The sequence below is a fragment of the Erpetoichthys calabaricus genome, chromosome 1 (assembly GCF_900747795.2).
Source record: "Erpetoichthys calabaricus chromosome 1, fErpCal1.3, whole genome shotgun sequence".
In the NCBI taxonomy this organism is placed as follows: domain Eukaryota; kingdom Metazoa; phylum Chordata; class Cladistia; order Polypteriformes; family Polypteridae; genus Erpetoichthys; species Erpetoichthys calabaricus.
Window position 1 is genome coordinate 23,224,085 of NC_041394.2, and position 15,416 is coordinate 23,239,500.

General features: G+C 39.3%; 1 protein-coding gene across 1 annotated transcript in view; it reads left to right on the forward strand.

The window, feature by feature from the left end:
- capn12 (calpain 12) overlaps positions 1 to 15,416 on the forward strand; it is a 163,795-nt gene that overhangs the window by 68,920 nt on the left and 79,459 nt on the right. Inside the window, exon 8 of the mRNA XM_028796315.2 lies at positions 11,557 to 11,634. Within this exon, the coding sequence (XP_028652148.1) occupies positions 11,557 to 11,634 (78 nt within the window). The remainder of the gene's footprint in view (positions 1 to 11,556; positions 11,635 to 15,416) is intronic.

Consider the following 15,416-nt stretch of genomic DNA (forward strand, 5'->3'; position numbering starts at 1 on the left):
CCACTCTAAGGTACGAGAGTGCTCTGGCAAAGGTTTGTGTTATTGATATCTTAGTACTTTGCTCCATTCACCTTTCCCTCAATTCTGTTTAGTCTCCCAGTTCTTGATAAATACCCAACAGCATGAAGCTGCTACCACCAAGTTGCCGTGGTGGAATAGTTTTGCTCAGATGAAAAGCAGTGCCTGGTTTCCTCCAGGCATAACACTAACCTTAGTTTCATAAGAGAAGAGAATCTTATTTCCTCACAGTCTGAGAGTCCTTTAGGTTGGACGGAGACCATCAGTGGCCTGATGTTTTAAGGTCTCTCCAGAGATGTTCAATTGGGTTCAAGTTTAGGCTCTGGCTGGGCAACTCAAGGACCATCACAAAGTTGTCCCTAAGCCACTCCTGTGTTGTCTTTTCTTTGTGTCCTGTTTGAATGTGAACTTTCAGCCCAGTCTGATGTGTGGAGCACACTGGACCAGGTTTTCATTATGGGTATCTCTGTTCTTTGCTCCATTCAGCTTCCCCTTCAATCCTGACTACTCTCCCAGACCCCAACCCCATAGCATGATTGTGCCACCACCATCATTCACCAATAGAATGTTATTGTGCAGTTGATCAGTGGTACCTGGTTTCATCCAAACTTGACAATTAAAACTGAGGACAGATATTTCAATCTTGGTTTAATCAGACCACATAATCTTGTTTCTCATAGTCTGAGAGTCTTTTAACATGTTTTTTTGTGTCCAAGTGAGCTTTCATATGTCATCTCGCCACTCTGTCCTAAAGCCCAGATTAGTGTAATATTACTGTTGTAGTTGTCCTTTTGGAAGTTCCTTCCATTTCCCCTCAGGTTGTCTGGAGCTCAGTCAGACTGACCATCGGGTTTTTGACCATCTCTCTTACAAAGGCCCTTGGACCTCTTGTGTAAACAGTACATACTCACAAAAATGTTTCCATGCTCACTTTGAGATGTATAAAAACTAAACTTAGTGAAAAGCCACGCACATTTTCACGGCAGCCTCACACCATGCGTATGCCCAGTTCTACTTGGTTTTGTAAAAGGACGGCACCCAGTGCCAAAACAGTGCTACTGTTTCTGTGTGGTCTCCCTTTTTTAGATTTACATTTATAATGCAGACTTTATCAAAAATATCCAAAATAAATTGTATATTGTTTACAAATTGAAGGCACTTGATTGTAATCAATCTGTAACAACATAGTGTTGCATGGAATGGCCAAACTTTTCCAAATACCACAGCTGCTTTAGCGTTGTTACTCTCGGTGCACCACTCAGAGTATTTTAACTATTGTATCTGAGTGTGGAATAACAGCTGTATAGCAGCTGATGAGAAAGATCTATGGCGGAATGTGTCGAGAGTGCAGAGGATTATCAGGATACAGCTTCCAGTCCTGGAGGACATTTATATCACATGCTGCCTCAGGAAATCCAGTTGCATCTGCATGGATTCCACTCACCCATGCCACAGTCTTTGAGCTTCTCCCATCTGCCAAACGCTTCAGAGCCTTTCCTGCATGGACCTTGTGATTCAGAAACATTTTCATCCCAAGAGCTATAAATGCACTTAGTCAGTCCATCCAGTGCTCCTGGTAGAACTGTTTGTACTTAGAATTACAATTACCTCACTGTAAATGTGCACTACAGCTGTAATATTGCACAACAGCCACTTTAGGAACCAGTTGCACTATCTGTGCTATATGTACATGTACAGTATATTGTACTTATGCTTTTATATTGTGTAATTTTTCATTGTTCATTTTATCATATTATTATTATTACTATTATTATCATTTTATAAGGAAATAAGTTTTATGGAGGAGATGCATATTAAATCTCATTGTACCAAACAATGACAATAAAGGAATTCAGTTCAGTGCAATAGAAGAGAGAGCATATTTACAGATGATTATGACTGGCTATGAAGTTGATTTAGATTTTCAACAACTATCTTCATGGAGCTGTGTGCTGTTAGAATACTAGGAGATATAATTGAGATCATTTTTATATTGAAATGCATTAAAGTATGTATATTACATTTTACAGATAGATAGATAGATAGATAGATAGATAGATAGATAGATAGATAGATAGATAGATAGATAGATAGATAGATAGATAGATAGATAGATAGATAGATAGATAGATAGATAGATAGATAGATAGATACTTTATTAATCCCAATGGGAAATTCACATTCTTCAGCAGCAGCATACTGATACAATAAATAATATTAAATTAAAGAATGATAACAATGCAGGTGAAAAACAGAAAAAACAGACAATGACTATGTATAATGTTGAATGTTAACGTTTACCCCTCTGGGTGGAATTAAAGAGTCGCATAGTTTGGGGGAGAAACGATCTCCTCAATTGTTAACTTCATTTAAATAATGTATACTATTGATAATTAAACATGTGGGGGAGCAGTGACGTAGCAGTAGTGATGAGCTGATGGCTCATCCAGGGATTTTTCCTTTCTCGCGCTCTGTGCTTGACGGGACTGGGGCGACCCTGGATGGATGGATGGTTGGATGGAATAATTAAACATGTATAATGAAGTTTTTTCAATGTTCTTTAAAAATTTTGAAGAATCTGCATTCTAAGATTACAGCTGGTTTTACATTTATTACAGATACTTATTATGCAGCGATTGGTCTCAAGAAACAGAAGGACAGGAATTGGGGGTCGGTACATTTGACAGACACAGTACTGTACTGCTGCAATAAATTATTCCATCCAGGGTTGCGCACATGCTCAGCAAGCATCTTGCAGGAGGCAGGAATAATCTCTGAACAGGGTGCCAGCTCATTGCTACCAACGTGCCACTGTACCCCCACATGTTTAATACATACTTTAATGCATTTCTTCATGAAAATGATATTAAGTACATACTGTATCTTAGTATTCTAAAATGTTCAGAAAATTGTAATATCATGAATGTAATGTATTCTGTGTGGCGATCGCTGCCTGTGCACACCTGTCGGCATAGAGAAAACCTATTTAAGAAACACGTAGTGATTAATAACTGGGTCAAGGAACACATACAATACAAAGCATTTGATGTGCAACTTTACTTACGATGGGATTTGAGAAACCGCAATAAATTAAATGACGATTTTAAGATGAAGTTTACAACATTCTACTTTAATGACAAAATAAACTATGAGTTTAAAGTGAAAATTTGAAGATAAAAGTCAACATTTGGACATGTGAAAGTGCGTTAAAATTCACGTTGATTTGGATTTATAAAGGGGAAGTGCGTGGAAGTCTGCTTACGCACAGTTATGTGTATCTGAATTTTTTTGTGTGTACACACATTTCTCTTTTTGTCTGTACGCCATGTTTTAGTGTGAATTCTACACACAGTGTTATACATGTGGCCCCTTGTCTCACAATCGCTTAGTTTAGATGGGCAGCCAGCTCTAGGAAGAATCGTGATTGATTTAAAGTTTTTTCAATTTAAAAATGATGGAGACCACCGTACTCTTGGGAACCTTCAATGCTTCAGACATTCTTTGTAGCCTTTCCTAAATCTGTGTCACAACACAATCCTGCTAAGCTCTGTAGGCAATTTTCATTTGACCTTATGGTTTTGTTTTTGCTCAAGTGTGGGACCTCCTATAGACATGTGTGTGCCTTTCCTAATAATGTGCAGTAAATTAAATTGACCAAAGTTGGACTCCATACAAGGTGTAGAAACAACTCACCATTAAGAGAATGAGATAAACCTGAACCAGATTTCAAGCAAAGGGTCTGTATATTTGTGTCAATGTAATAGATGTATATCCTGCTGGTTTTAGAACACCCACATTTTTCCAGTTTTTATTGAAATTTAAGCAGTTCTAGTCCAGTGAATAATCCAGAATGGAGCAAAGGTAAGTTCTAAACTGCCACAAGATAAAATAAGCTACCAAAAACTGAAATAATAATTTAACCTTAAAAGCAAAAGGCCCTTTTTTCTGGGAACAAGTAATTGGTTAACAACTTGCGGCCTTTCTGCAACAACAGAAGCTAATTTAGTTGAAGCAAACAATTACTACAGGTGTCCCAAATTTGCTGATTACTTACAAACCAGTGTTGGAACAAATTGTGTTGCTGCACCCTCTGAAGCATTATTTATGTCATGATTTGGTATGATTTTGGTTCCTCTAAGGCTGCCAGTGTTTATTTCCATTGTTATGGTCCTTTTCTAGTATTGCTAGGGATGTGGCCTCTGAGGTCAGGACCTATGCATAATCGATGCAACGGGATAAAAGGTTGGCTATTAGTGCAAATCCTTATCTGTTCAGTGGGTACCAAAACTCTGAAATATTCAAAGTTTATCTTTGTGCTCTGTCCTTGTGTGCGCTTTTGGTTTTGAACCTCTTGTTCTCTTGACAACGATTATTGTCTGTTATATTGGACTTTGGTTTCATTTTGCTTGACATCATTTTTATTTTTTTTTACGTGCATCTCCCAGTTTTTGTTCAAGTTTATCTGCCAGTTTGCTGACAGAACCATTTGGGCAATACTGCAATGCTGTCACAATAGTGAGATAGGTAATTAATGAAGGAAGACCGAAAGACAGACCATTATAACCCTTAAAAGTTGACATCTTTCCTTTAGAGAAATTGCAAAAAAAGCCAAGGTGTCAGTGTTTGTGGTGTCCTACATACAACCTTTAAGTATTTGCGACTCGAGTTTTCATAACAGTTTTAATTGCGCCCCCTAACGTTTTTTTGAAACCCTAATAAAATTTATTCCTATACTTTTTTCTGCCAGTACACAGCTACAAGTTTAAAATTTTCCTACGGATAGCAAAATTAAACCACATATGGCAACATCCGCGTCCCCTTTTTTGTTTCTACACCATGTAAAGGAACTTGAAAACTGGAGGAAACTCTGACCTGAACAGCTCTGGCAGACCCGAAGTTACAACAAAATCAGGAGACAAGTTTCTGGGAGTCACCAGCTTGTGCGATTGGCACTTCACAGGACAAAAGCAGGCAAAATGAGCAGATCTCACTTTCAGCTATGAAGAGAAGAGTATGAGCTGCAGGATTGATAGTCAAGTAGCAGTAAGAAAGCCATTGCTAAAACTGTCAAATTAGAAAAAGTGGCTTGCCTCGGCCTGGAACCAGCACCAGTCTGAATGTACTCTGAAATTAAAGCATGGAGACCTGGGTTCGCTTCTCAGATCCTCCCTGCGTGGAGTTTGCATGTTCTCCCCGTGTCTGCGTGGGTTTCCTCCGGGTGCTCCAGTTTCCTCCCACGGTCCAAAGACATGCAGGTTAGGTGCATTGCCAGTCCTAAATTGTCCCTAGTGTGTGCTTGTTCCTGCCTTGCGCCCTGTGCTGGCTGGGATTAGCTCCAGCAGACCCCCATGACCCTGTATTAGGATATAGTGGGTTGGAAAATGACTGACTGGCTGACGAATAATCAATAATCTGTTGTCCTCTGAGGTGCCTATCATGTAAGATGTTGACACTCAGCCACTTGTCTTCTGATTCTGCTGTGGCTTTCGGTCAATGTTCAGGCACTATATAAGTCATTATTTAAAATGCCTTTTTCTAAGAAAACAAGCCTTTATAAGAAGGGCACCTCTCTCATCAGCCAGCTGGCAGTGTTTCCACATGGTGAGCCCTGCTGTCAACACCTTTTCACATGCCCTGCATTCCACTTTGAGCCCTTTTGATTTACTCCTAGATACTCAGGGATTTGCAAGAATGAAAGTCTCAGCCTCGGCTTATACCTGAACTACAAAAACTTCTGTATGTTTAAAATTGGTGACTCACCCATTACAGTCTGGCACAGTAAGTGTCAGGCGTACACCACCCAACTGCACCTTCAAGTGTATTTTCTTGTTCAGTGTTGTAGGTAGGACAGCAAACATGGTAGTTCTCCATTAAGCTTGACAGGATGAGACTGCACATTGGGTGAGCCAAAACTCCAGGAAACCTGTCACAGTGGTAAAAGATGTCTCATTTTTATTCAATGTCTATAAAAAAACAGAATGAAGGATGTACGCAAAGAACCATAACATAAGAGGCACTAAACAAAAACAAACAGCAAAAAAGTAAAGAGGCCCGACTGAAGGATTTTTCCAAAGGTGCTAAGGGACACACTGCCACCAACTGAGCCCCACCCTTGCATTTTCCAAGCCCTTTCCATTATGTGATTGGTGCATAATTAGAGTTACCTAGCAACAGACAGAGACAGGAAAGGCAGATGGCAGGCAAAAGAAGGATGGGGCGGAGCAAATGGGACAGGATGTCAGTGGTGAATAATGAGCTGGCAATGTTGTGCTTTACAAACTATTTATAGTGCGCTTCTATAGCTAATATGAAATTAAAGCTCTTTAGAGATGTGGACAAGTACAGACACAGAGGGAGTCCAAAGAAATGTCTCCAGCGGGTCTCCCCGTTTTATCTGATGTTCACCCTTACTGATTAACACAAGCACTTGAGGACACAAGAAAGAAACCAATAAGCAATTGAAAGAATGCAGCCTTCTTGGTTTCAAGAGATCAGAAATTTGAAAGAGTGGGCCTTATTTTTGGAGCTCCGCTCTCGGGCAAGCCTGAGTCCAAATGAGTCACCTCCTTCAAGGGAAGTCCAGGTCTTGTAGGCCTCCGACCAGAAGGGGCATTGCAGTTTCCCTCACTCAACATCTTCTCAGCACTGTGGATTAGAGAAGAGATGATACCATTAGTGATGGCACCCCTTCTCGTCCCAGCAGGGTACAGTGGAACCTCGGGTCATGACCGTAATTCGTTCCAAAACTTTGGTTGCAACCCGATTTGGTCGTGACCCGAACTAATTTCCCCCATAGGATTGTATGTAAATATAATTAATCCGTTCCAGACCGTACGAACTGTATGTAAATATATTTTTTGTAAAGATTTTTAAGCACAAAAATAGTTAATTATACCATAGAATGCACAGTGTAATAGTAAACTAAATGTAAAAACATTGAATAACACTGAAAAAACCTTGAACAACAGAGAAAACCAACATTGCAAGAGTTCACGCTACAGCCTGTAACAGTAGGGGGCGCTAGTGCTCCCTTGAACCCTCAGGTACCACGCCAAATACCAGATAAAAGTATACTTCTTATATTTATTATAATATTGTGCACTAAGCACCCTCCACTCCACACTACACATACAATAAATCAATAATCAATCACCAATACAATTCTCAATCCTCCTCTCCCAGACACTTAGCCACCCTTCCTCCCAGCTCAGCTCAGTGTCTGGGCTTTCCCACAGTCCTTTTATATCCCCTGACCCGGAAGTGATTCCAACCCTGCAGTCCATCATTCGCTATCACTTCCGGGTCAGATTAAAAGTCCTTTTCTTCATCCCGGAAGCATGTCGTTCCTTCTGGTCATGTGATCAGGACGCACTTCCGGGTTATAGGGCACGTATAAGTCCTTCAGCCTCCCTGCAGCGTCCTCTTCATTTGTATATCTATCTACTCTCTATATATAAAATCCTAAGCCTAAAAGTGCAACGATTTTATGTGATGTTTTTTGTCACGCTTTAAATTTATTTTAAAACCTACATATATATGTTTGGTATCATTCTTTTCAGAATTTATCGAACTTTAATGTGATGTTGTTGTTAGATTTTCAGATTCTTATTCCACGTTTAAATTATAAACTAAAAAATATCAAGAACTCGCGTCCCGCGAGACGAGACCTAACCAAGAGTGCCAAGAGATTTAACCACACCCGGGGCCGGAAATAAAAGACAAAGAGTAGGACAAGCTGCTGTACAGGCTTTTAAATGTTCAAAGCACCGTGCGAGATGCAGATCTTGTGGTAGCAGCAGCAGCAAGCCAGCTGCTGATCGAGCAAAGAGGAGGTAAAAACAACCTATTTGTTTCCCATTGTATCACCGTTTAAGAGTGGCAGACTGGCTGCAAGTATATATATAAAATATAAAATCCAATGTCTGTATGTCTGTCCACTTTTCACGAGAGAACTACTTAACAGATTTAGGTCGTTTTTTTTTCTATAATTAGCTTGAACATTTCAGTTGATTTTGCCCTAAGTATCATGGTTTGCTTGCGCTACCAATTTATTTACATGAATCCCAGGGAGACGAAGCAGGCCGAAGGGAGGGGGGCGGGGCACTCCTCAGTCACACGCCAGTCTCGGGGGGGGGAACCTTACATCTGCTTAGTTAGCGAATGAGAGAACTAGTTAATGGATTTAGATTGGGTATTTTTCTATAAATTCCTTGAGCATTCTGGTTGATCTTGCGACTTCTCCCACCGCACTAAGTATCATAGGTCGCCTGCATTACCGATATATTTGTGCGAATCCAAGAGACAGGCTGCACACCGAGGGGAGGGGGAGGCAGAACTTCAGGATTAAGGAGCCGGGCGGTGCCCTCCTCACTCACGCGCCATCCTCCATTCGAGTTGCTCTACCTCTCGCAACATGTTGGAGCGTACCTTGCCTCCGCTTAGATAGTGATACCTGTTTTTTCAACGGACATTATCATCTACAAATTATTAAGAAGTAACGTTTGATGTTTTTGGGAGAGAGTTCAGAGCTACGTGTGTTTTTCCCCACGTGAGGGACGCTCTCCCGTCAGAGCTGAACACGATCAGAAACAGTGGCAACGTTTGATGTTGGACTGTACCTACCTTCCGCTTGGCCAGAATTAAATTTTTTTAAATTTTTTTATTGATTTTTAAAAGTTTGCCCTGTTTCACTACTACGTTTGTGGAGCTGCAGGGAAGAGATAGTTTTATAATAATGAGAAGATGCAAGGCATTATCTAGAGAACACAATACGTTTATTTATTTAATATTTTTTTATAATTATTTTACAACGCTCACACAATATTTTTGCTACAAAAATGCATTACATGAATCATGCAAATGCAATCCTGCCTTTGATCACGACATACAGTGGTGTGAAAAACTATTTGCCCCCTTCCTGATTTCTTATTCTTTTGCATGTTTGTCACACAAAATGTTTCTGATCATCAAACACATTTAACCATTAGTCAAATATAACACAAGTAAACACAAAATGCAGTTTGTAAATGGTGGTTTTATTATTTAGGGAGAAAAAAAAATCCAAACCTACATGGCCCTGTGTGAAAAAGTAATTGCCCCCTGAACCTAATAACTGGTTGGGCCACCCTTAGCAGCAATAACTGCAATCAAGCATTTGCGATAACTTGCAATGAGTCTTTTACAGCGCTCTGGAGGAATTTTGGCCCACTCATCTTTGCAAAATTGTTGTAATTCAGCTTTATTTGAGGGTTTTCTAGCATGAACCGCCTTTTTAAGGTCATGCCATAGCATCTCAATTGGATTCAGGTCAGGACTTTGACTAGGCCACTCCAAAGTCTTCATTTTGTTTTTCTTCAGCCATTCAGAGGTGGATTTGCTGGTGTGTTTTGGGTCATTGTCCTGTTGCATTGCATTGTCCTCTGGTGGGCCCCACAGTGTCCAGCAGGGTCGGGAATAAAAACTCCATTGTCCATGATTCCCTGTTGGTCTTCGGGGCACTCCCATGCTACAGGGAGGGTTCCATCTAGCGGCCTGGGGGTATTTGTCGGGATGAACAGCCGGCCATCTCCCACAAGCTGTATGAACTGCTTGCTGTAAACACTTTCTTTTAATGAGTTTTAAGCACAGGGAAAAAAATGAAAATTTGAAAAATCCTTAATTTATACAAAATCTAACCATAAACAACCAATAAAACTAACTTTGCATGAGTCGAGTTCTGGCATGAAGGAAGTGAGGAGGAAGCTGGGTGGAGAGGAGGTTACAGTTTTGAGGGAGAGTCCCTCTGCGCGATGGAGGGATGTTCTCCTTCAGGTGTTTTCTCTCTTGTGATTTCTTGGGTTTCTAGTGTTTTTAGCTGTTTAGCTGGTGAATCAGACTTCGCGAAATAGTGGTCTAATGTGACTTGCCTTTTCCTGTGCATTAAAATTTTTCGGAAATGCGAGACGACATGGTCGTTCATCATGTTTATCACTCTAATCGCAACCACTTTGTCAGGGTGGTTCTTCTCGAAAAAATCCTGGCACTCGTTCCATTTTTCCATGACGGCTTTTATTGAATCACTTTTTATAACTGCCCTTTCCTCTTCTTCCCCTGAGGACTGCTCCTCGGTAAGCAACTTATGCTGCTCCTGCTGGAGTTCAGCGAGTTCCTCAGTCGTCAGCTCCTCCTTGTGATCCAGGACCAGCTCCTCGATGTCCTCATTGTCCACTTCAAGACACATGCTCTTGCCCATGGACACAATCTCATCCACAACAGGAGGCTCAAATCTTTCTAAATCCTGTTCAGGAACGCATTCAGGCCAAAGTTTCTTTATCGATGAGGTTGATGCAATGAACGATATTAAAATGGTATCCCCTGCAAGTTGGTTCTCATTCAACCACACTAGCAACAGTTTTTCCAACTCTTCCAGCACTTGAGGCTTCTGCTTGGTTAACAGTGTAACTCCTTTTGCAACATCAGCTGCTTTAATGGCCTCTTTCTGCTTTAGAATAGTCAAAATCATAGATTTTTCTTGTACTTGGCGGCAAGATCAGTAACGTGAACGCCATGCTCATACTTTTCAATAATTTCTTTCTTTAATTCGATTTCAGTTTTCTTCTAACCTTTCTTCTCACCAACACTGCCACTCTTCACTTGCTTAGAGGCCATGGTTAATTGCAAAATTAATGCAAAAGCACACGAAATAGAGCACAAAGAATTCACAGCGAATGCACGCATGTCTGACCGAGAACAATGTACAAGGAGAGACTGAATACGTGCGGAAATAATCGGCGCGTACAAACCAGAAGGGAAACTGGTTTGTTCGTCACCCGAGTGTGTGGTTGTGAACAGATGCAAAAGTTTGGCAAACTTTTTGGTCGTAACCCGATTTGTACGTGTTCCGAGACGTTCGTGACCCGAGGTTCCACTGTATTACATACCTCAGACTAGCCCAGAAGATGATCCCCCGATGCGCATGCATGATAGTGAAGAGAGTTTTTTATCCTTCCAACTAGAAATATGGACATTAAGTGACAATGTTAGTCATCATATTTTTATATAGTCACTTTCTAATATCAAATCAAAGTTATTTTATTAGTAAAATTTCTACATTTGTTTTAACACACTTGCTCCAGGTCACGCAAGGTCTTGCACAACTTTGTGAGAACATATATTCACTTGGTCATGATGGGTTATTGAGTGTATATTGATGGGCAAAAATGGCAAATGTATCCATTTAAAATGAAAAGTGTAACATGATAAAGGTGCCAGAAAATGAAGGGGTCTGTATACTTTCTGACTACACCGTGTAGCCCCTAATACCACCCATCTCTGCTGTCATGTGACCTGTGGGTTGACTGAGCAAATCTGAGGATGACATGTCAGGGGAAGACTTTCAAAAATTCTGTAACTCTTCAGGAGTTAATGGAAATATGCTGACGCAATGATTATAGGATGTAAAGATGAAGCATCAAGCAGGTCAGGATGGCTTATTTTGAACTTATTAAATGCCATTGGGTGTAATTTATGTTTTTTTTTATATATTTTGCTGGTTGGCAGCTCTGACAACTGGAAAAGCATCAGCAAAGAGGAAAAGGAGCGACTGAAGTTGCAGCTTACTGAAGATGGAGAGTTTTGGTAGGTTAACAGAATCTCAATGATAAGTGCCGACAAGTCTGACTTTTCCTTCTCGCATAGCTGTGATGCTCATTTTTCCACTGCTAGTGTATCATCAACTCACTCACAGGCCTAATTTTTCTACATATATTTATTTAGCTTTTTTTCATCTATGATGGTGTACATATCACAACTGTTTACTGATGCAGTTTCCACTGGCAGGTTACAAGTCACACGCTACAGTATCCCAGCAATTTGGAATAAACCCAGTATAGTTCTGTACTATCTAATGTGGACAACCTCAATAACCCAGCATCCTCCATGGCACATTTACACACCCTCACTTTAGAGGAGCCAATCTACCTAATATGCACATTTTGCTTTTCTGTTTAAATAATATTTTCAGCACAAATATAAATAAGACCAGGTTCCTTGCTGTGCCATTATTGGCAAGCTAGTAAAAAGTACTCAGAAATAAAACATGAGCAAAAGTCAAAGTAGTTTGTCAGATGTTTACATTCACTCAAATTAGACATATTTCAGTTAAAAAGTACTTGAGTTAACATAAACAAAACATCTGTTTTCAAAAGTACTCAAGTACCAAAGGCAAAGGTTCATCTGTATATCTATCTACTCTCTATATATAAAATCCTAAGCCTAAAAGTGCAACGATTTTATGTGACGTTTTTTGTCATGGTTTAAATTTATTTTTTTATTTTTTTAATATTTTTATTTTATTAATTTTCATTGTAATCATTCCATACAAACAGATCAATTTATAACCCAACAAATTTGAAGACAAATCAAACCCCACCCCTGAGAAGGAGAGCTTAGGAGAGCTTGTTCAAAAGATGTAAATATGTTGTCTATATAAAGATCTCTGAGCATTTTAATCCCAAAACTTTTCCAGGTATTAAAAACTGGATATACTTGCGAAGGTTGAAAGAGGTGGTTCTCTTGCAGAGGTGCCACTGATAAAAGATTTTCCATCTTAAAATGCTTCCTAATTTGGTTCCATATTCTGAGTGAGTAAAGCACAATTGGGTTATTAGTATATTTGCGATAACTTTCATTTATTGGAGAGCAGAGCAGGGAATATAATGAAGTACTACAGGATTTTACTTCTATTGCGGACCAAGCCTGTGTATGTTCATTTATTTGTGTCCAGGTTTTTATGGCTTGTATGTTTGCTGCCCAGTAATAAAACTGAAAATTAGGTAAAGCCATGCCACCTTCTGCCTGAGGTCTTTGTAGGGTCGCTCTTCGGATACGTGGTTGTTTTGAGTTCCAAATGAATGAGGTTATTATTGAATCTAACTGTTTAAAAAATGATTTATTGATATATATTGGAATGTTTTGAAGTAAAAAGAGAAGTTTAGGAAGGATATTCATCTTAACAATGTTAATTCTTCCGGCTAGAGTGAGATGAAGGGTTGACCATCTATGCAAGTCTTGCTTAATTTTTTCCATACAGACGCCAAAATTTTGTTGATAAAGAGCTTTATGTTTACTTGTGATATTTACCCCTAGGTATTTAAACTGATCTGCTATGGTAAAAGGTAGGGTGTCTAATCTAATATTATATGCTTGTAAATTCACTGGAAAGAGTATACTTTTATTCAGATTAATTCTAAGACCAGATATCTTTTGAAATTCTGTTAGTGCTGTTAAAAGAGCGGGGACAGTGTTTTCTGGGTCCAATATATATAAGACCATATCATCTGCATATAGAGAAATTTTCTGTTCCAGTCCTTCTCTGACAATCCCCTTTATCTGATAAGAATTTCGGCAGTGAACCGCCAGTGGTTCAATAGCGATTGCAAACAACAGTGGCGACAAGGGACATCCTTGTCTGGTACCACGTTCTAGTTTAAAGTAGTCTGAGCAGATGTTATTAATACAAACTGAAGCTTCTGGATTGGTGTACAGTAGTTTGATCCATGCACAAATATTTGGGCCAAACCCAAATTTCTCCAATGCAGTGAAAAGGTAATTCCATTCAATCATATCAAATGCTTTTTCTGCGTCTAATGATAGTAATATCTCTGGGGTGTTTGATTTTGCTGGTGAATATATAACATTAAACAAGTGTCGGAGATTTGAAGATAGGTGTGGGCCTTTAATAAATCCAGTTTGATCTTGTGATATTACCAAGGGCAGCACTTTCTCCATCCTTCTAGCTAGGATTTTTGAGAGTATCTTAACATCATTATTCAGGAGTGAAATTGGTCTATATGATGCACATTGTAACAAGTCCTTATTTTGTTTTGGAAAGGCGGTGATTAATGCTTGTCGAAATGTTTGAGGTAGTATTTGGTTGTCTCTAGCTTCTGTAAATGTTGCCAATAAGAGTGGAGCTAGCTGAGTGGAGAATTTCTTATAAAACTCTACGGGGTAACCATCAGTGCCTGATGATTTCCCGCTTTGTAGTGACTTTATAGCGTCTAGTAATTCTGTTAGCGTTAGAGGTTTATCCAGTTCCTCAGCACTTAAAGCATCTATTTGTGGTATTTGTGAATTATCCAGAAATGCATTAGATTGTGTGTTGTCTTCTTTGGGCTCAGTGGAATATAAAGACTTATAGTAATCTCTAAATGTGTGCATTATTTTATTATGGTCGATGATTTATTCTCCATTCTTGTTGGTGATTACTGGTATTGCATTGTGAACTTCTTGTTTCTGAATTTGTTGAGCTAGAAGCTTATTAGCTTTTTCTCCGTGTTCATAGTAATGCTGTCTAGACTTATAAATAAGTTGTTCAGTTTCTTTAGTTGTTAAGATGTTAAGTTCTGTATGTAGGGCCTGCCTTTTCCTGTGGAGAACTTCATTTGGACGCCTGGCTTGTTCTTCATCTATTCTAGTAATTTCATTTCTTAGCTCTGACACTTTCTTGGTTTCTAATTTATTTCTGTGGGAAAGATATGAAATAATCTGTCCTCTTAAGAAGACCTTTAGAGTTTCCCAGAGTGTTCCTGCAGAAACCTCTGTGGACGTGTTTGTCTCTAGGAAGAAGCTGATTTGTTTGGATATAAATTCTGTGCAGTTCTCGTCTGCCAATAAAAGAGGGTTAAGACGCCATCTACGAGGTGAGTACGAGGGGCTTATTGATTTTAGCTCCAAGACTAGAGGGGCATGGTCAGATATAACAATTGTGTCATATTTGCATGATTTAATTGTAGGCAGGAAATTATTATCTATAAAAAAATAATCAATTCTTGATTAGCTATAATGCACTGGTGAGTAGAACGAATATGTTCTTGAGTTTGGGTTAAGAAACCTCCAGGGGTCTTATAAGTTGTGATCATTCAAAAACTGTGTAATTGTCTTTGCAGTATTAGATGTCGTCCCCCCTGTCACAGGAGTCCTATCTAAGAGTGGATTTAAAGCACAATTAAAGTCCCCAGCCATTATAATTTTATGAGTGTTCACATTGGGAATGGATGCAAATAGATTTTGCATGAATTCCTTATCATCAACATTGGGTGCATAAACATTTATCAAAATCATTTTACTGTTATATAAGTTGCCCATGACCATCACATATCTCCCTTCAGGGTCCGACACTACATCTGATGCTACAAATGGAACTGTTCTGTGTATGAGAATTCCCACCCCTCTAGTTTTCTTTATAAAGCTAGAATGGAACATTTGGCCAGTCCAGTCTTTTTGTAGTCTGAACTGATCCTTGGTTAGTAAGTGGGTCTCCTGTAAAAATACTATTTTAGCGTTTAAGCCTGTTAGGTGAGAGCATACTTTCTTTCTCTTTAATTCGTGATTCAGGCCTTTAACATTCCAGCTCACAA